The 22,487-nt window shown below is 35.5% G+C and overlaps 1 protein-coding gene across 1 annotated transcript; it reads right to left on the bottom strand.

Moving 5' to 3' along the window:
* Positions 1-7,060: 7,060 nt before the first annotated feature.
* LOC121426383 (inner centromere protein A-like) lies at positions 7,061-21,196 on the bottom strand. The gene is made up of 8 exons (XM_041622670.1): positions 20,779-21,196; positions 17,634-17,715; positions 15,752-15,967; positions 15,187-15,264; positions 14,206-14,284; positions 13,762-13,808; positions 12,733-12,797; positions 7,061-8,290 (listed from the first exon to the last, which is right to left on the bottom strand). Exons 1-8 carry the CDS (start codon positions 20,820-20,822, stop codon positions 7,360-7,362), a joined length of 1,542 nt encoding a protein of 513 aa, XP_041478604.1. The 5' UTR covers positions 20,823-21,196; the 3' UTR covers positions 7,061-7,359.
* Positions 21,197-22,487: the final 1,291 nt, after the last annotated feature.

Genomic DNA, 22,487 nt, shown 5'->3' with positions numbered 1-22,487 from the left:
ACTTGTTTCCTCGCCCAAGACACTTCGAAGAGTGCATTGCGCCCCACTCCACTCCCCCACATTGGGAACTAATGATGATTTTGATCGGTTTGCTTCCGAAAAGATGGGCGAGGACTTTGAGAGATATGACAGGGAAAACACAATGTTCAGAATACAGACTTGTGACAATCATAGTGGTGTCACATCTTGGAGAGAAATGACAAAATTTATGACAAAAGTTATGAGTGTTCCAGAATACCACCCCTGGTTACTATACATTGGCAGTATGATAGACTAAGGCCCGTATTCTGAAGTCGGGTTTAACTTGAACTCGGGTTTAAAGTTGTGGTTTAAGTATGGAAAGCCATTTTTTACATAAATCATTAACAATAGTGATATCATATTTCAGCTCATTTTGGCTCTCAAATCATTCATTATTGTCTAGGAAGTATAAATAGATAATTGTCTTCACCTTCGATGAATCAGGAAAGAGCACAGTAAATATGAGAAACATACAACTTAATACAAAATTTTGACACATTTGGCTTCCCATAATTTTAGTTCAGATTTACATAATGGTCTAAGTTGAACATGACTTCAGAATACGGGCCTGTGTTTTTTTTATGGCCTCTCAATTCCCTGCTTTGACATAATAATCGGGTCTTCAGACTCGGAGTAGACAATGTATTATATGTAGGATAGTATTCCAGAAAATCAAATATCATGTATCATATTACCACCCCTATATTCCTAAGATATACTTAAGGGCTATTACGTTTTTGCCCTGTATAGATCATTGTTCTAACAATCAGTTAATCAAGAATTTGTAGTGTTTGTATAGTCGCTTTAGTACTCTGCTTTATAGCATATACCTGTAGGTTTTCAGTCTGATAGACTCCCAGAATAGACTATGTTAACTTAAACATCATAATCTGTCTTCAGACCGGATGTAGACAGTGTATTGTACGTGGGATATTATTCCAGAAAATCAAACGTTAAATAATATAGAGATATTGCCTACCTAGAGTTTGAATATAACATTTCATTTCCTCGACGGAGATCTGTAATGGCGTAGCCGCCGCGTATTGACCTATCACTGATTCGAATTTACATAGCCTAAGTATGTAATATATTGAAATCATGAATCATATTACCACCCATATACCCCTATGTATTAAAAGGGATATTACATTTTCCCCCTGTTAGATCAATGTTCTAACAATCAGTAATATGCAGTGTTTTTTATAGTCACTTGAGTACTCAGATTATCATAGATTCTCAGTGGGATTAAACTTAAAAAGTAATCAGTTTTTAGACCTGATGAAAAGAGTATATCATGTGGGATATCATTCCAGAAAATTATATGGTAAATCTATTAAAATCATGAATATGATAAAAATATGTTTAATGAATTTGTTATTTGTGTTACAAAATGACCATGAAAAGATATATGGATTTAAAGGACTTTATATGATACAGCTATTTACTGAAAATTGTACTTTTGATGACATCAAAATATGTTATTTGAATAACTTTTTTTTCCATCGTTTCATTAAAATAAAGATCTACACGACACTTATTATGTGGTTAAGCAGTAAGACTAGCTGATACATAAACCAAATTGTTGATTATTCATCTGGATTTATATGTGTAAGCCTATACATAAAAGTTGTCTATTTGAGAATAGGGGCAGCATCACCGTTAGGGGTGGGTGGGGACAAACGCTACTCTAGCCCCCACCCCACAAAATTCCCCCTTATTGCAAAATCCTGGATTTGCCCCTCACATACACTATATTAATTACATATGCCACAAACCCCCACTGAAAAAGAAAAAGAAATACATGTAGGTCCCATGGTCCTGAAACACACCGGTCTGGTTTGTATGTTTGTAAATATTAGACCAAAATCAGTGTGCTTTTTTAAAACTCAATAAAAAGTACAATTATCTAAAGAAAATATTTTATACAGGGTTCTACCCAACAAATTTTTTTATGTAAAATAGCAGAAAAATAATATAATATATCGGTGAAGGTTTGAGGAAAATCCTTCAAATATTCAAAGAGTTAGTTTTTTTCTACATCATATCATTTGGGGCAGCTGTTCATTAATGGTCTAAACCTAAAATTTCTAATAAATTTCTTAATCTTTACTGGATTTTTCTCAAACCTTAGTCAATTATTTTCTACTTTTTCTGGTATATTTTACAACAAAAGTTTTGTCAGGGTTATGCGATGACTTCTTTGGCATACTTGTAGCTCAAACTTGAATATCCACATGGGTCATTCCATAAAGGCCGGACGTACATTCGGACAAATTTAAGAGCTGTATCTCCTTTAATTTGATAGCAGTGTTTTATTTATTTTAGTATATCATAACATGTGACCTAGGTTATCATTACACCATGACAGGACCAGGCTGCAATATCAAGAATAGAAAATATGGGCAAAATGTGAGGGGTCGGACGTACGTCAGACGAAAGCAGGTTTTATGCTTTTAGATTTCATGTCAAAATCTCTGTGATTTTTGTGTTGCAGGTACTAAAATTCTAATATGAGCTGTTAGCTAAAGGATGAATCTTACAAGAAATGAAGCACAGAAATTGATAGGCATTGCCTTGTTTTAGTTACAGGCTGATCTATTTGGGGTCGGACGTACACTTTGAAGGGGTCGAACGTACATTGTGCAAAATATTTGCACACTGTACGTCCGACCCCCTATGAAGATCAGTTACACAAAACATTGACATTCTAAACTGGATTTTTTTAATATACATCCTGTTTGGTTAGTTGTCTTTCACATAAGACGGAATTAACAAATGAATCTGATGCTGGTGAAGAGTTATGCTTGATTAAAGTTGACATGCATTCAGACAGTGTACGTCCGACCCCCATACTGATTTTCTTAAAGTAAAGCAAAATGCACCTCATATCTATTACGAATGAGTCAGTGGGTTTAAACTGTTTCCATTTTGATATCTACATTTTTAGATCACAGCATTAATGAAACAACTCGGCTATTCACGCAATGCAGGATACTGTTAAACTTCAAGTAAAATGTATTTTTTTTAATGGTTTGCAAAAGACATGACAAAGAATTTCTTCAACATTAAAAAAACTTGTTCTGTTACAAACTTTGTTTTTACAAGGTGGGTTACGAACCATGAGTCTTCCCTGATGTTGCAATAAAAAAACATGCAATATGACCTTTTGACCCCTAGATGACCTTTGATCTCTCCATCCTCAAGAACACATGTAATTTTTCCCACTGATCGTTTTGTTCCAAGTTTGGGCAAAATTAATGCAGAAATATGTCATTTGACATTTTTACACCTAGATGACATTTGACCTCTCCATCCTCTTTAACAAATATGTGGTACTACCCACTGATAATTTGTTCCAAGTTCGAATACATTTGAATACAATACACATTAAAAAAAACTACCGGTATCAAAAGTTAACTTTTGACCCCTAGAAAGCTTGAACAATTGACCTTGAATAACAAAATGAGCAAAAGTGACCTTTTGACCCTATTATAATCTTCATCAACAAAAATATTGTATTACCCTCTGATTTTGTATTTCAAGTTTGAACAATATTGATGCAAACAAAAAAATTGATTTAAACAAAATCTGTCAAAAAATGACTAATTGGCCTATCTTTTGACCCCTAGATGACCTTTGACCTCATCAACACACACATGGTATCAACCAAGGATCATTTGTACCAAGTTTGAACAAGGTTGATGCAGAAATAAAGAAATGAGAACAAGTCAAAATTAAATGAATAACCCTTCACATTTTCTTAACTTACACCCCTATAGGCAAAAGTAGAATAGTCTAGACATCCATGTTTCATTATAGCAAATGGGCAGATCTATTTCTCATAGAGGGGCAATTGCTGTACCTGAGATTGAGGGGAAGGGGCAATTTCTACTTTTATATGGAACTTCTTTGTTTATTAAATTTCTCATGTATTTTTAGGTTTTAATTTTTATTTTCTTTTTTTAATTTTCTGCAGGCTATTATTCAGTCATAATTACCACTAAATTCATTAAGTTATGTGATAATTTGAGATGAAGGAAGGCAGTTTCCATTGAATATGCACACAATACACAAATAAATCACCATTTCTTGAAGATGATATCATCATTTAAAAATCTACATGTTGTCAAAAATGTGAGGTATTCTTTGTGAAATTGGTCTCAAAACTTGTGCAAGACTTCAAAGAAAAAACCAATAAAACTATACAGCGATATCAAGGTGTGTTAAAGAACTATCATGCAAAATGTTAAAGATGGAAGGTGAATTTTGCCCCCAGTATTTGTTGGGTAAAGAAATACAAAAAAGGTCATTTTAAACTAGATTGAAATTGAAATTTGTATTCAAATTTGAAAGATTGATATGAGTAAAAGATGTTATGATATTAAACTTTTGCAAAAAACATCTGAGCAGTGAAAGATAACTTCATAAAAAAAAGTTTCAAAGGGGTCGGACGTACAAAAAAGTTGTACGTCCGACCCCCACTTAACTTGAAATCCCGGACTAGTGGTGAGCTACCTTCTGGTGTATATATTAAACAAACCAAGCTTGCTTTGCATCTGACTTTGGGAAAATTTATCTGCTTTTGTTTTGCTTGTAAGAAAAAAAGTGTATGTGAAAAGGGGTCGGACGTACATTTGAAAGTGCCTGCTTTTAATATATTTGGTTTGAGAAATTTAAGAAAAATAGAAAAAAAACCTAAATTATTTTTTAGAAACCTGACATAATAACAACTTGGACAACATCCAACTTTGATTATTTCAAAGCTTATAAAAGGTTTAAAATTTGTTGCAAATTTGACCTTTGAAAATAAGTAAAATTCTATTTTGTTGCTATGGTGATTTCAATGCCTTGTCAAAATGAAACGATACATTGTTTGAAATTATTTCTTTCAGATTTATACATTTCAGTGTCTTAGCTTTCATGTGATTTCTAATTTGTTCTGTTTGTAGGATTTTGAAATTTTGACCAAAAGGTTTACTATTTTATGGAACTGCCCAGATACAATATTCATGTAGTATTCTGAAAAAAAAAAATGTTTAGTCTGGAATTGACCCCATGGGAATAATCTCTAATTTCGCTAAGTGACGTAATGGACTTTCAGCGATGCTGGCATATGTCAAGCACTGTAACAAGTGTTCCGATTTCTTGGTATCAAGAAATTAAATTCTTGATATATATACCAAAAGATAGAAATAATTATTCGAGCTTGACATAAGCCCGCATTGTTGAAAGCTGTGTACGTCGCTGAGCAAAAACTTGCTCATTTAAAGGTGGGTGCACCAGACACTCTTGACCATAACATCAACATTCAGTCCACCAATTACATTATCATGCAAGAAATTTATTTTTGATCAAGACTCACACATTTAAAAAATAATATGTGACAATGAATAATCCAAGTCCAAGTTTTACTTGAAATTAAAATGATTTATCTTTACAAAATAGAAAAATGCAAGTATGTAATTTATAAAATGAGGTTTGTGTATCAAAATACATTAAATCCCTGACTACTTTTAAGGTTAGTGGAAACCAATGGAAGAACACTTGGAAGTAATTTCCTTTACCCATTAAATTGCAGCTAGTATGTTAAAAGTTACTACATTGACATATTCAATTCACTTTTTTTGTCACAATATACTACTAATATAAAAACTTAATAATTAATTTATACATATTTTACTTACATATTTACATTATATTAAATGTATATGATACAAACATATTATATCTGAAGAAAAAGCAAGTAGACTCATGATTATCTAAATTACCAGATAATTTAAATATTCATATAATATATTATAAATGTATATTCTGATTTATTTCTCAAGATGTGATACATTTTGAGGAAAATCTGATGAGGTCAATTTACATCACAATTCTAAAGCATGTTTTAATACTCATCAACTCTGATGAAATATGTAAAATAATCACATAATTGGCTTTGAATAAAAAAACAACAGCACTTTTTCAGTACAGACGAATGGATTTGTTAAAATCAATTTAGAAAAACTTTTAAACATTTTAAATCATATTTTCTCTTTTGAACTTGAGTGAAATCAAAATCTGAAATACACATATAAGCAATATAATATAAATCAATAAAAACTAATAACTTTAAAAAGAAGATAACACATCCAAGAGTACAAGGATAACCTCAAGATTTACCTTTTTCATGAACGATAATGTTGGTAATGTTTTCCCTCAGGCTTTACAATGGATTTGCATTTTCAAAAGACCTAATCTGAGGAATAACATAGGTAGAAATGCATGCTTTATTTTATGGATATGAAATACAAAATTAACTTTGTTTAGTGAAAATATCAAGCATGATTGTCTGAAACAAGTTTTGTGTCAATTGGATCTTTCACGGACCACATCTAAGGGGCCGGGGTGCAAAATTTACCTGCCCTCCAAGTAAATTGCTCTTAAAATGCCTTGTTAAAAAATGGCTATTAACAGTAAAAAAGTTTGATTGAAAAAGACAAAATAATGATAATTGGCAAGTTATTAGGAAGATTGGGCTACAATCCTATACTTTATCTTCAACCTAAAACACAAAGACCACTCAGTATCAATATCCCATGATTACATGCATTAGAGTGCCTCTAAATAAAAACATTCTCATATAAAAATAAATAACTATTACCCTGTCATACATGTATTTTGGCCATGGTTAAAAGATCTGAATTTGCCTATTGTACAGATTCAGCCAAATATCTAACGTAAAATATGACCCCATCATGGATTAAATTTAAGAGTTTGAGATTCATATCAAAATAGTTAAAACACAGTTCAGAATATTGGGCAATTCGTTCAGCATATGTGAAAAGCAATCTCCTGAGAAAATTGGGTTATACACTGTAAGTTAAAAAGAATATCCACATGTTCAGCCAATGGAAAAATAAAATCTACTGGTCAATCAGAAAACCAGAGATGTCTAGTGAACATTGCAAACCAGGATTTGAATCTTGCACAATGTGTTCAGCCTATGGTAATTAGAAAATCTACTAGTCTACTGATTACAATTTATTAGAGAGAGATGTAAACAGCAACCAGTTTTGACCTTGAGCTTTTAATCTTTGACAAAATGTTCAGCCTATATTTGTAACAATATCAACATCTTTAGCTCTTTGTTGCTCAGGGCCCCGTAACACAAAGGATAGCGATTAATTGCTTATTTGAAAGAACATTTCTGACTGGTTCCTCAGTCTACTGAGGAAAAGGCACATGCAATGATGTAATTGCTAACATTTGTGTCACTAGGCCCAGATATCCATCAGAACCATCACTCAATGGGTGACTAAGTATCTTCAACCCGAGTGTGACTTTAAATATGTTTCAAGTATCTCTTTCCTTCGCTAGGTCCATCTTCACTCTATCACTCAACGAGACAACGCTTTCCGTTCTGGTGTACTCTTGGGTCATCTGCCTATTTCTTTGTTCATCTTCAGCCTGTTCAACATCTACAACTTTGACCTTTGACCTATCAGTCTGGATTGAAGACATGGATGAGTAGGACACACCTTCCTCTTCAGCCGTATTCCTAACAACAGCTCGAGCAAGCTGATTGGCCAGCCGCTTCACATCTCCTGACCCAGGGTTATCGCCTCTCTGACCTCCGATATGGTCCTGGTGACCATGCTTCCAGCTTGATTCTGAGGTGCTTTTCTCTTCAGTGACAGTAATGTCCTCCTTGTGCAGCCTACCTGATGACTTTGTAGGTGATGGAGCTCTTGAACTGTTTCTACTTCCAGTAATACTGCCTGGGTTGACATCTGTCATGAACACGCTCTGATCATCCGCATCGTCGTTATCGCTCTCGAAGCTGTCGTCCTCATATGCTTCGGCTGCTTCTTGATCCTGGTGGGTTGATCTTTTGCTCTGTGGTCTAGAGGTGGCCGAGGTCAAGGTGGTAGATGGAAATGAGGAAACACTTCCTGCATCGTTGGCCGTAGTGACAGCAGCAATGGGGGCTTCATATTCGGTGCCATCTGTTTTCCTACTGATAGTATCTTCACTCGTCATGTCATCTCCATCAACCATCTCAAGTTCTTTTCCAGAGGAGCATTCTACCCTCTCATCATCTGCACCCTCTTCCTCCTCTTCAAAATCATCCTCGTACAGGCTTTCCTCTGCATCAGCAAAGCCATCCTCAGATTCTATGGGAGCGCTGCACCGAGGTGAACTTGTTTTGCTTCGATCAGGCTCAAGGAGTTTTTCAAGTACAGCAGTTTTACTTTGCTTCTCCTGCTGGCGCTTTATCTCCATCCTACAATATTAAAGTAAAAAGGAAATTAGGACATGTGGAAACATGGGGGTGTAATGGCTCAATGGATTAGCCTCGGGACTTTAAAACAGAAAGTTGTAGGTTCAAATCCCAGTCATGTTGTAATAGTGTACCGAAGCGATGATGTCAGTTGCCATGATGTCATGGCTGCCTGGTTCTAAACAACTGATTGGTCTACATGTATATAGCGTGTGTTTCTCATAGGAGAAAATGGATGCTATTGGAATTTCATCAGTTGCAATCTATTTTTCAGAGGAGCCAAATTCATTGCCTCAAAACGCAAATTGATCAACATCGTTTTGATCACTAAATGAGATCAAAAATGTATACCAACCTTAATGTCCTAATCCATTTTTCCTTTTCACTTTCATCTTTTGAAAACTTACAAAAACTGCAGTTGGTATTACAACCAGGGAAAAAGATCACCATTTTTGCAAATACAGATGTGTAAAGACGATCGTCAGCTGTGACTCTGTTTAGAACCAGCTGGTTCGTTCTCATGACATTGATGTCACACTTCGGTACTCTATTTCTTTCAGCAAAACATAATCTACATTCTGCTGCACTCGACCTAGGTGATGATGGATACCAGGCCATAATTTATACCTTGAAAAACTTGCAGGCTGTAAATAGCCGGCTGGTCTAAGGCAAAGTAGTAATACAGTCCCTTTTGAATCACCTGTAGATGTACATGGCATGCAATATCTTTCCCATCACAACTTCTTCAACGCACACAGCTTTAAATAAAAAAAAACTTGTGTAAAAGCAGGCTGGAACTTCTATTACTCATTACTCCCCTAAAATGAAACCACTGCTTTCTGCACAAAATTTGACAAATCTTGATTATCCTTCTAATAGTATCTGTCACTATTCCACACGATTTCAGCTGGATCATCCTACTTTGATAGCACCTAGAGAGACCTACATGTATATATATATATCCAAAAAGATCCTGGTTTGGATTTACATTCACTGCAGTTCTACTTCTCTGATATTCAAATACCACATGGGCTAAACCCATTTGCCTGTATTCTGAACTCCGGTTTGAATTAAACCCTAGCTTGTTGTAGTTTAATTATGGAGAGCCAACTGGGGCACAAATCCTTAACGGTACACATCCAATTTATTAACTCATTTGACACTCAAATTGTCAAATTTGACACTGTAATTGTCTGGGAATGATAACTGAATTATTTTCCTTCATTATGAAAGCATAAGGAAACAATAGTAAACGTAAAGAACTATAAAATATAAACATAATTTTTGGCTCCCCATAATTTTAGCACAGAATTAGACCACTGTTTAAGTTAAACCTGACTTCAGAATACCGGCCATTTGGTCTAGTATCCATTTTGTTGAATTTGCCGTTTGGTATACACTACACTTAAACACACTTGGTCTAATTCTCATTTCATCTAATACCCTCATGATCTTCTTTACTTAATTCCTTATTAGTCCTTTCATCATTGGAAGTTGCAAAAGGGGTTAGACCCATTTTTCACAAATTTAATTTGATTTTGTCTCAAAGCATAGATTTTTAGTAGCTCTAAAAGATGATACCAAAAGAAGTGAGTTTTCCCATTAAAAAGTAAACAAAAATGACAAAGAAAAATCACTTTTTTTTCAAAAGGGGTTAGACCAATTTTTCATCAAATACGGTTTGTTTTTATCTCAATGTATAGACTTTTAGTAGCTTTACAAGATGATACCAAAAAGAAAAGTTGAAATTCCCATTAAAAGGTGAACAAAAATGACAAAGAAAATTCTCTTTTTTTTCAAAAGGGGTTAGACCCATTTTTCATCAAATATTGTTTGTTTTTGTCTCAATGTATAGACTTTTAGTAGCTTTATAAGATGATACCTAAAGAAAGTTGAATTCCATTAAAAAGTGAACAAAAATGACAAAGAAAAATCACTTTTTTTCAAAACGGGTTAGACCCATTTCAGTTTGCTAGCAAAAGGGGTTAGATCCATACGGGGGTAGATTTTGTCAATTTTATGTTCACATTGTAGGGCATCACTATCATGAAAATTTACTTTCGCATAAGTATATTGCAATAAGGGAGAATTTAAAAAAAAATATGATTTTCTTGGAGTGGATCCAACCCCTTTTGCAAACAAACTTTTCTGAAGAGCTCATTTGTCAAAAGGGGTCAGATCCATTTTTCACAAAATTTTATTGCTTTTGTCTCAAAACTTATAGATTTTTAGTCACTCTGATGATACCAATCATGAATAAAAGTGGCAAAGAAAAATCACTCTTTTGTTTAAAGGGATTGGATCCATTCAGTTTGCTTTCAAAAAGGGCTAGATCCATAGTGGTATTTTTCTGAGAAAAAAATAATTAGAAAAAATTAAGATGGGTACATTTATTTTATACTCAAATTTATGTTCACACGGCAGGGTAGTACATCATGAAAATTTAGTTTCTCATACGAATATTGCAATATGGGAGAATACAAAAACATGATTTTCTCTGAATGGTCCAAAGTGGATCTAACCCCTTTTGCGACCAAACTCTTAACATATAGACTAAATGGGGTATTTGACCGAGTTGATATTATATTTGGGGATAGCCTAACTGAAAACAAAATAAAATGATAAAAGGAATGAATTAAAATTAAACCAGATGGATGGCACACAGAATGGTTGCACATGAATGAGGATTAGACCATGTGGGATCAAACTGAACGAGAGTTCAGTCAGACTGCAGGTCCCATGAAAGTGGCTTCTTTCATCCAAGTGATATTCATGACTTGAGTTGTTTTGCATATTTAATGAGCTTGATGCGGACCAAAACACCTCTTTTCATTCGGTCATTGCTGCTCTAATTGTCCATCGAATTTCATGAATTTGGTACCATTGTAAAGAAGAAGAATCATTCTTTTACGTCATGTGTTTGGATTTATTTAAAGATTTTGTAATATAGGTTAAAATTTTGATCTAAAATATGCTACAAAATAACTATTTTCACCTGACAAAAGCTGCTATTTTCACACTTATTTATGTTTGAGCCCAAATGATTTCTATATCATGATAAAGCTGAATATGTATGCTTTAAAATGATATAGGTTTCAAAATAAGAATTGGTTTCATCGGGTCAAGATCACACTTTTCATTTACCAAGTACATAAAGCAGTTTGAAAACAAGAATACTGCACTCTGATTGGTCAAAGAGACCACCCAGTTTCAAATTCCAACGGTTCCAGTGCCTGGGTTTGTGGGAAGGTCACACTTCCCATGTGGTAATCTCCTCAAATACCCCGCGCTTGTTGTTCTGTGAACCTTATCCAGCCAATCAGGACTCTGGTTTTTTATGCAAGTACAAAATTTCAGAAATCTCGTCTTGTACCTTGGTGGGAAAAGTGTGATCTTGACCCGATTAAAAGGTGCCGCATATCAAGAGTGGCATTGTGAGAAAGTACAGAAGTTCAGCTTTATGGTGATATAGATATCATTGAGGCTCAAAATAAAAAGTTTTGCACAATTTGCAAAAGAAAACAGAGGAAGAAAATTCAGTTTTGAGGCACACTTTCAGGCCAGAAATTTACTTATTTAACAAAATATTGTATACAAAATAAATGACCAATATGAAAGGGTAACTTTTACTCTATCTGATGGTGCAATAATATTTCATTTAACTTGAGGTTAAAACAGGTAAATTCTTAGAGAAAGAAAATCTCACAAATCACAAGATTTTGCAAGGAGGAGGATTCAGCCACAAGATGATTTGGATGAATCTGGCCTTTTTGCTCATTAGCATAGGGACCTGCGGTCTGACTGAGTTAGACAAGAGCATGTGTGGATCAAGACCCGGGGGATGGCCACTTCCATTCACGAGTGGATACCATGCGCGACCATGGGGTCTCGAAAAGCACCCTAAACACATATTTTCCATTTACTGAAAATGCACCCCTTAACAAGTATTGGTGTGTAAAATCCTACCATTAACAAGTATTGGAAACAAAACGATATTCTTGGCAAGTATTCCATGAAATGAACCCCTATAAACAAGTACAGCCATATTTTATTGTTATGTCAGGTAATGTCAGTGTTAGATCCTTCGGTCGTCGGTTTTACCTTCACACATCATTTGATTAAGTACGACCCCACCTTCCACACCTCGTGCAAATCGGACTCTAAACACATAGTGTTGGGGCAAAAAGGACATCCTTTAAAACACTTCATTTTGTTTTATCATCCCCACAAATTTGACCCTCAGCACGTAACTTTCCTAGCGAGATAGATACCTTTTTTCATTATTTTTGTGTTTTTGACACCCTTATCACGTTACGTACGTAACGTGCCCTATCTTGAAAAAGACATCCTTTTTACATGTTTTTGGGGGTCTCGCATGGTATTCACTCGACGATGTAAGTGCCCCCCCCCCCCGGGTCAAGAGGTAATTAACAAAGATCTCTGACCTGATTCCTGGTGGTAGCTTTGCCATTTCCCTCTCCTTAGCCTCCTGAGCAACCTTCTCCTTTGCCTGTGTCAAGAAAAACGAAAATAACTATTGAATAAACAGTTATACTTCGTAATTCCGAAACACGTAAATTGCCTATACCTCGATGTTCGTTAATCAAAAAACGTAAAAGGGTTTGTTAATCCGAACATTTGTGGCATTATTCCGAAGGTTCGATATTCCGAAAACGAAATAAGGTTTGATGTTCAGAAAGTTCGTTAATCCAAAAACGAAGTATGATTCGTTGTTCCGAAGGTTCGTTAGTCCCAAAACGAAATAAGGTTCGTTAATCATTTAGTTTTCAGACTAACGAATCTTCGGAATTAACCTCATTTCGTTTTAGGATTAACAAATCTTCGGAATTACGAACCTCATTTTGTTTTCGGACTAACGAACCTTCAGAATTACGAACCTTCGGAATATCGAACCTTCGGATTTTGGAATATCCGAACCTTCGGAATAACGAAGCTTCGGAATTACGAATGTATGCGGAATAAACAGTCACGGAGTATGGCAATTCCAAAGAAGACATATGAAAAAGTACATGTTGATGTGACATGTTGCGCTGTCAAATACAAAAGAAATATTACACATGCAGATCACAACGAAGAGAATCATGATGTGTAGCTTGTATGAAGTCTGAGGCCTTTAAGGTAATGGCTTCAAGATGCAATCTTGGTGCCCAGTTTTAAGATTTTTATAATTTCACCTTATTTTAATATCAACTTTGCAAATTTTGTTGTTAGATGCTATGGTATCTCAAGTAAACTTAAAATTTTGATTGTCGACCTGCTGATTCCTGAATACAAAGTTACTACAATGGCAAAACTACCATTTAAAAAAGGTAAAAGGGTGGCATTAATATTTCATCTCAAAGAGACAGAGGGAAAAAAAACACACAAAGAAAATACCTGTATATGTAGTACAAGTAGCAATTATTTTAGGTAAAGCCTATATATATCAAATATATCAACTTTAATCAGCTCACCTTAGCTTTCTGCTGCTCTCGATATTTCTTTACTTTTTCTCTTTCATCTGAAATTAAAGGGGAGAATATGATCCCACTTTCATTAACATGCAAGAAAAACGATTCACCACAGTTTACAGTTCCTGTATGCAAGGAGTTGGGGTAAGTCTGGTAAGTCCACTGGGGTGTATGTGGGGGTGTGTATGGCAGGAGGGGTGGGGGGGGTGACTAAACTATATCGATGTACAATTGCAATACAACCGTTTTTAAACCAAACCTCATTTGTCAGAACTTCCCTGTACGTTTATATGCTTCCCGGGGATCATATTTCACATTCTGGACAACTGCAAACCCTGTCTGATTTTGCAGAAGCAGGATATGAAGACACAACACTCTGATTACAAGGTGAAAGTCAGAAACACTACACAAGGAAACTAAACATAAAATATACCAAGTATATCTCACCATTTTCTTTCCTATACCTCCATGCTTCTTCTGCATTCAACATGGCATGGACATTCGTGGAGATCTGCTTCACTTTGCCCTGCAACAAAGAACATTACAGAAAGTATTATACAGTGAAACCTACAACCCTAAGCCAACAATTAGTCTTCATGTGCAGGTGTTTATATCGAAAGATTCTATATAGATAACAAGGGAAATAAAAGTGGTCTTAATAATTACAGACAGGAGGTCGGTTTAGCAGGTTATGAATGTACTTTTTATAAATCATTCTGCATTTAATAGATACATGTTCATCTCATAAAAAGTTTACAAAGTATGTTTATCTGATAGTTACAACAGGACTGTTCTCCTCAGCCAATCATATTCAAAGAAAGATATCAGATCCAACAACTGGTCCGACAAACATGTTGATGAAATGCTCTCCAAAAACACATCATGCCATCCATTAATCTTATTCTAACTTTCTCTTAATTAAATACATTCTACATACATGTACATCCACCACTCCATGGGGAGTATTCCAGAAAAGAGGAACAATTGTAAACTAACAACATTGACTTTACTGGAAGCTTGTATGAATTACTATATTATTTTTGAAGTAAGATTATGAAGGTGCTATTAAGAGAGAAAACATCACAGCTATCTCTTGTGGAAATAACAGGAATGGCCCAAAATATAGGTTTGATTGATCCCTAAAGCAAGTATAGATGGTTCTGATGTTCCAGGGAGGATTGTGTGTACAAAGCTACAGTTCTATAGCTCTAGTGGCAGTTCCATAAGTGTTTAAGCTTAAGATCTAATCGTCAGGATGAGCTGTTATGCATGCAGTAAAGCATTACAAAAATCTAAACAAGCCAAGAGAAGTTATTTAATACTAATCAGGAGAGTTCATCCTGATGATACATGTATATTAGCTTTAATAAATACAATTTTTAAAAAGAGAAAAAATATTCATTGGTATATAGGTGAAAACATACTAACCTGATGTCTAACTTCATATGGAATCATTTGTTGCCTGAAGCGATAGACTGTACTTATCTTGTCTGCATCAATGCTTTTCTGGAAGATAAAATGAGAGAAAGAAACAATTTGTTAGGAAGATTAAATACACAAATCAAAATAAACAGTAAAATTGAAGTTTCCCCAGAAAACCTGATATATGATCTTAGAACATGCTCAATAATGAATAAGAAAATGCAGATAAGATACAAAAATGTACTGATAAAAAAAAATCCATGTATACACAGTATAAAGCAAAATGAAATGCAAGGGAAATAAACAAAGTAACACTATCAGAGAAAGGGAGGATAGCGCATAAGAATGAAAGAGAGAGAGAAAGAAAGAAAGAAAGAAAGAAAGAGAGAAAGAAAGAAAGAAAGAGAGAGAGAGAAGTGGTTATGAGGGAGAGGATACCTGGAGGGAGGGAGGAGAGAGAGATTAAGGTGAGAAGGAAAGATAGAGAAAAGATTGGAAAAAGAAGGAGGGATGGATAGACAAATTGAGAGTGAAATAACGAAACCAAGAAACTTCCTTCTTTTGTTTTTACCAAAGTAGATTGAGCATTTTTGGCTAGTCTCTCTATCTCAGATGCTTGAACTCTAATTTTTTTCTTTGGGAGTGACTTGATCCTTGGCATCGCATCTTGTTCCAATAAAATCTTGTTTTTCTTCCCCTCATCTCGAGGTGATTCTGCTCCACGCTTCTCTCTTTCTTTCTGCTTTTCATCCTCACTGGCAATCAAATAAGCCAACTCCAAGTTTACCTGAATAAAGAGAGATAGATTGAGAGAGAAAAAATAAACACAAACTAACATTGACTCATGATAGTTATCAGCCATACTATGGAAGTGTACACAAATATAAATATACTAATTATCTAAAGAAAAAAACAAGTATACATGTACCTTCCACATGACATCAATAACAATAGTGGTTCCAAAATTAGGCGTGAATCTTGTAAACCAAACTTTACACTCAAAGGGCCGCAAAAGGAGCATATATTTAACCCTTGCCAAGCATCAATATACCTGTACCTTAAATCAGTGACGTGCTTTAAGTTTACGTCCCTGCTTTAATTTAGTACATTAATCAAAATGATCTGGGGAAAGAAGCAATCAATTATCTCAGTTGATATCTGATTAAGGTGGGGGTTTACAAACCTTTCTTGCAACTTAGAGTCATGGATGCATGCTGTGTATTATGTCCAAGTTTCATGAATGAGATCCAAAAACTTTTAAAGTTTTGATTGTAATTCAACAGATACCCCCAAATCGGCCAAAGTTCATTGACCCTAAATGACCTTTGACCTTGGTCATGTGACGTGAAACTCATGCAGGATGTTTGATGATACTTGATTAACCTTATGTCCAAGTTTAATGAACTAGGTCCATGATGACATTTCAAAAACTTAACCTCAGGTTAAGATTTTGATGTTGATTCCCCCAACAAGGTCTAAATTCATTGACCCTAAATGACCTTTGACCTTGGTCATGTGACATGAAACTCTAAACGGATCTTCAGTAATACTTGATTAACCTTATGGCCAAGTTTCATGAACTAGGCCCATATACTTTCTAAGTTATGTCATTTCAAAAACTTAACCTCAGGTTCAGATTTGATGTTGACGGCCCCGCTGCCGTCGGAAAAGCGGCGCCTATAGTCTCACTCTGTTATGCAGGTGAGACAATAAAAATGGAAATCATGAACACCATTTATGATCACAGAGTATGAGAGTTGCAAGACACAACAAACTGGGAAGCTGTCATAGCCAAGAGGGAAATGCAATTCCATGACTTTTCACAAATTTTCCATTATTCCCTGAATTTTCTGTGACCACTAATTTTTTCCAGGATGGTCCAGAATTTTCCACGACTGTGGGAACCTGAGAATAATAATCATTCTCTGAGTATGATCTAACCAAAGTGATACCTTACATACCAATGCATACAAATGAAAACTTGGTATTTAAACAAGGCTCCGTAACACAAAGGTTTGCAATCAATTGCTAAATATATGTACCAATGACCAATCATGATCATCGTTGCATGCGCACTCTGTTCAAAATACTGCCTGGGAACCAATTAGTGCGGTTCTTTCATATTTGCAGCCTTTCCAGCGATCAGCTGCTGATCGCTGTTTAAATGTTAAACCCTCTCTCTGTTTAAATGCTGCATTTCAAGGAATAAATTCCTGCCGGGTACCCATTCACCTCACCTGGGTTGAAGCACAATGTGGATAAATTTCCTGCTGAAGGAAACTACGCCATTGCTGGGATTCGAACCCACGAACCTCTGATTCAAAGTCCGGAGACTACTTTTAATCCACTGGGCTACAACGTTCCCGTAAAACCAGACTTCAGAAAATGGGCTATACATGTAAACGCCAAGTAATTCATGTATTTTATTATATAGTTAATAGTAAATTACTAACCACCAGTGGATGTGTCCTGGCTAGTCCTTGCCCAGATGGGTCAAATCTATGTTGAACCCTCTCTCTGTTTAAATATCTCTCCCTGTGAAAAATAAAGATGAAACAAAAATACAATCCAGATGAACAAGTCTTTTTTTCTTCATTTTTTTACAAACAAGACAAGCTTAACCCATGCAGGGTACACTTATTTTATTAGCCAAACTTTATCTACTCTTAAAAGAAGTTTCAGTACTTGAATTACAAAAAAAAAATTATTTTTCTCTTCATCTATTACATTGAAGAAATTGAATAAGGATAAACTGGAGAAATAGCAAAATATTTACAGGTTGCATTTTTATTAAACAGTGATTGCATTGCTAATTTATAATTTGATAAGCTATTTTATCAACTACATGTACAGTATATTTATGGTATGGTTCCTCATAGCTAATTTTCCTTGTTTTTCCATGGAAAAGAACTTGGTCGGAATCAAGAATTGATTGGTCAATCCAGAAAATACATGTAGTTTTCCTGGTATATATTTGCTTCAATCATTTTGTACACTGCTACACAACAAGTCTTCTTTTTTAATTTTGTTGAGATGGGGGAATTCTCTTGTAGGTCTACTGTGCCAGGACTCGGGTGACAGAAGCAAACACAATTCCTGTGAATTCGCATCTATGCATGCAACTGTTTGACCATTCTAAAATTTACTTTTGCACAGAAGAGAGTGCTGAAAGGCAATTACTTTCTGATTTTTTTTCAGGGAAAAGAACATAAAAAAAAAATGAAAGAAATGGTCAAATTCACTGCAAAACATTTCCCCCCGATAAATTCTGTCAATCACACACAGAATACACAAAGAATGAATCGCACGTAATTGCTACTAGAGTAGATACAGTGTACATGTAGCCAGCTACACAACCCACTTGGTAAATTCTCTACTGGCTGCGCGAACGAAGCTTGGCTAAACTCTGGCAGAAATCTCTCACAGAACTGTCAAAATTCACGGTTCATACTCATGAAAGGCTCTTATAATGTTCATATTTCCTAAAAATTGGAGTAACTCTGTCATTTGTAAGCAGTAAAAGGATAAATTTCCACTTCTGTTTGGTTGAAACAGATCAGGTTTCTGGCCCAGGGGGGGGGGGGGGCCACTTACATTGACGAGTGGATACCATGCGCGACCAAAAAACACGTAAAAAGGATGTCCTTTTCACGATAGGGCACGTTACGTACCGTACGTAACGTGATAAGGGTGTCAAAAACACAAATATAATGAAAAAAGGGTATCTATTTCGCTAATTACATGTTTAGGGTCGAATTTGCAGGGATGATAAAACAAAATTAAGATGTTTTATAAAGGATGTCCTTTTTGCCCCAACACTAAGTGTTTAGAGTCCTATTTGCGGGAGGTGTAGAAGGTTGGGTCGTACTAAACCAAATAAGGTAAAGCCAACGACCGAAGGACCCGTAACAATAAAACATTCCTGTACTTGTTTAGGGGTTCATTTCAGGGAATATTTGCCAAGAGTATTGTTTTGTTTCCAATACTTGTTAAGGGTAGGGTTTCACACGCCAATACTTGTTAAGGGGTGCATTTTCAGAATATGGAAATTACGTGTTTAGGGTGCTTTTTGAGACCCCATGGTCGCGCATGGTATCCACTCGTGAATGGAAGTGCCCCCCCCCCCCCCCCGGTTTCTGGTGATATCGTCTGAATACATATTAGCCCCACACATGCATTTATGTGTGTGTTGATACACTCTGACTTTCATTCGTAGCTATTTTAATTGAGCCAAAAGAAATTGATAAATTATTTATGATGATAGTTCTAGCTTTCTTCCTCTGTTTCCTTCCTATCTTTCTTTCCTTCTTTCTTTTCAATCTTTGTTTCTTCCCTCTCTTCTTTCATTTTTTTGTTACTGTCTTTCTTTTTATTTCCTTTTTTTCTTTATTTCGTTCTTTCATTCTTTCTATCCTTTTAAAAATATTGTTCGCTATTTCCTTTTTTGTCTCTTCTTTCTTTCTTTCTTTCTTTCATCCTTCCTTCTTTCCTTCCTTCCTTTCTTTTTGATAGTTTTCTTTCTTTAATTCTTGAGTCCATCCATGCTATATTCATCTCTTCTCTTCTTCCTTTCTTTCCTTCCTTTTACCCTTTTCTTTCCTTCATTCTTCATTACTTTTTTTTTTCTTTCTTCCTTCCATCCATCGATCATTTATTTACCTTTTTCTTATTTCTTCCTTTCTTTGTCTCTCAGTCTTTCTTTTTTCTTCCTTTCATCTATTCTTTTCCCTTTTCTTTTTTCATATATTGCTTGCTTCTTTCCTTCCTTCCTTTATTTCTTTCTTTCCTTCTATCCTTTTACCTTTCCTTTATTTCTTCCTTAATTCCTTTCTTCCTTCTTTCAATCCTTCCTTCCTCTCTTTCTTTCTTTTGTCCTTCTTTCCATCTTTCTTTTAACCCTTTCTTTTTTTATTGCTTCTTCTTTTTTTCCTTTACTACTTTCCGGATTTGTTCTTTCTGTATTGCTTGCTTCATTTCTTTTCTTTCTTTCCTTCCTTTCTTTCTTCCTTTCTTTCTTTCTTTATTTTAGTTCCTTCTTTACTCCTTCCTTCCTTTCCTTCTTTACTTTAGTTCTTTCTGACAATGAATGATTGACAAACCTGGCACCAGCAGTGCTGCTTGACAATTTAGAATTTCACATCACAGTTTAATAACTTATTAACTGGTACTAGAGTTTAGTTTTCTCCCCTCCCCTTCTTTATTTTCTTTCTTTCCTTCGTACTAATCCAATTCCAAGGCAATTTAAACCCCCTTTCTTCATGATTCATCATCTTTCTTTCTTTCTCTAGACTCTAGGCCTACTTCTTTTCTCAGTTTCCCTTTCTTCCCTTCCTTCCTTCTGTTCCTTTTCTTTCTTTCTTTCGTTTTTCTTCCTTTCCTTTTCTTTCGTTCTTTCTGTCTTTCTTTTTTATCGGCGTAAGTAACGTTAAGAGTCTAAATACGTTACGGCATGCAGACGTTTCGTTCATTTCCATTGTCCTAACACAAATTCAAGTATGTGGGACTGGCAATAAAAAATATCGACGAAATTGTAAACTAAAATTTTACGTTAAAAACTCTAAAAATACGAATAACATTAATTTAGAATAGACTACTCACAGTTCACGCGTAATCCGCTTTGAAACTTTTGGCTGCTCATTCATATTGTTTGGGGAAACAAAGTAGACTATCAAACTTTTCTCTTTGCCCACATTCTTCGACTTCGCGTCATTTGTTGCTGATACCAACAACCTTTGACCTGTGCGCTGGTGTAGCGACGGGTTTCATCCGCCGGCGCATATCGTTCTACGGCGAATATCGTTCATACTTGGAACCGTATATCTGCCGGGTTTGCCGCGTTTTGATGTATGCAGATTTGGTTCAGTTTGACTACGTTTATATGGATGGTCCAGGCTGATACTGTGCCTAGTATCTGCCAGGACTAAATCTGCCGTTACACCGGCCTGGTACCTCACCTCAGACCCTCAGGCCCGATTCACAAACGAGGTTTAAACCAGGAGGGGGTTTGAAGTAACCACCAAAAACCAGGAGCTAGGTTTTTCGTGAATTCGGGCCTCAGACTTCCGCCCGTCCACCCCGGCCCCACCCCCTCTAAATCGAAGATGCTAGGTTCTATAATCTCTACGGCCGGGATCCACGGCCCTCGATCAGTTCCAATATGCTATTTCTGTGTGCAATAAATGAAAAAAAAAATTGTCTGTCCAAATATAGCTAGGCAATTCAGTACACATACATGTGTAACGGTCTGCCACAAACAAAACAATTTCCATTTTCTCGATCATTTTCCAGCTATTACGCATCAGGGTCAAATGAGATCGACGCTTTATAATAATGCGAGGATCGAGAGAAAGACATGAGAAAAATAAACAATTACGGAAAGAATTTATTCATTCTCCTGTAAAAAGAAACAAAGAAAGAAAGAAAGAAGGAAGGAAGGAAGGAAGACAGAAAGAAAGAAAGAAAGATGAAAAGGGGAAATGGTACTAGAGTAAGAAAAGGGAAAAAATATAAATAAGGAACAATCAAATAAAGCCAAATAACAGCAAATAATGATAATAATGATATAATAATAAGAAATCCGTTTTTAAACAAACTGGCAAAAACGACTTTGACAGAGGTGAAGTGTTTCAAATATAAGTGTCAAAATTAATCAGGGCCTATAATAGGCATATGAGGTGTGAACAAACGGACAAGCTATATGGCCATACACTCTAAATCAATCAACTCAATTTTAAATCAATAACTTATTCCCCTGAGGAGCCCTTTATACAATTGAAACAAATGGAAAGTTTTCCTTATCATGAAGAAAAGTAAACCTACTATCTCGATACGAATAAAATCATTTCATTTTTTTAAGAATCTTCTATTGATTCAGAAGAAAAAAAAACTTAAGCATCGTGGCCTAAATACGGGAGGTCGGAAATGAGAGGTACAAGGATCGAGGAACAAAACTGACTGAAAATATTGAGGGACAAAGTTGATCAGTGCGTATATGCAGGGGTGGCGTCAGCGGCCAGGGTATTTAAAGGCATAGGCCTATAATGCCTTTTCATTTATTACCCCCAAATTCATTAATAACTAAAAGTTGCCGTACATGTACAATAAACACATGAGGCATGCATCCCTATATAACTGACCTCTTCCTCTCCTTCCTTAATAGGATTATGGTATGAAATAAACACGTATCGTTATTTCTTTACGGCCACTTTATTTCCTTCTGCTATGTGCTACCACACAGTGAAATTTTAAACTGAATTGGCACCTGCGCATTCCTTTTGTGACATCACAATATGCAAGCGCGTTACGTT

This window comes from Lytechinus variegatus, chromosome 13, assembly GCF_018143015.1.
Source record: "Lytechinus variegatus isolate NC3 chromosome 13, Lvar_3.0, whole genome shotgun sequence".
NCBI classification, from domain to species: Eukaryota; Metazoa; Echinodermata; class Echinoidea; order Temnopleuroida; family Toxopneustidae; genus Lytechinus; species Lytechinus variegatus.
The sequence above is the reverse complement of the archived record's forward strand: the minus strand, read 5'-3'. Positions and strand labels throughout refer to the sequence as shown.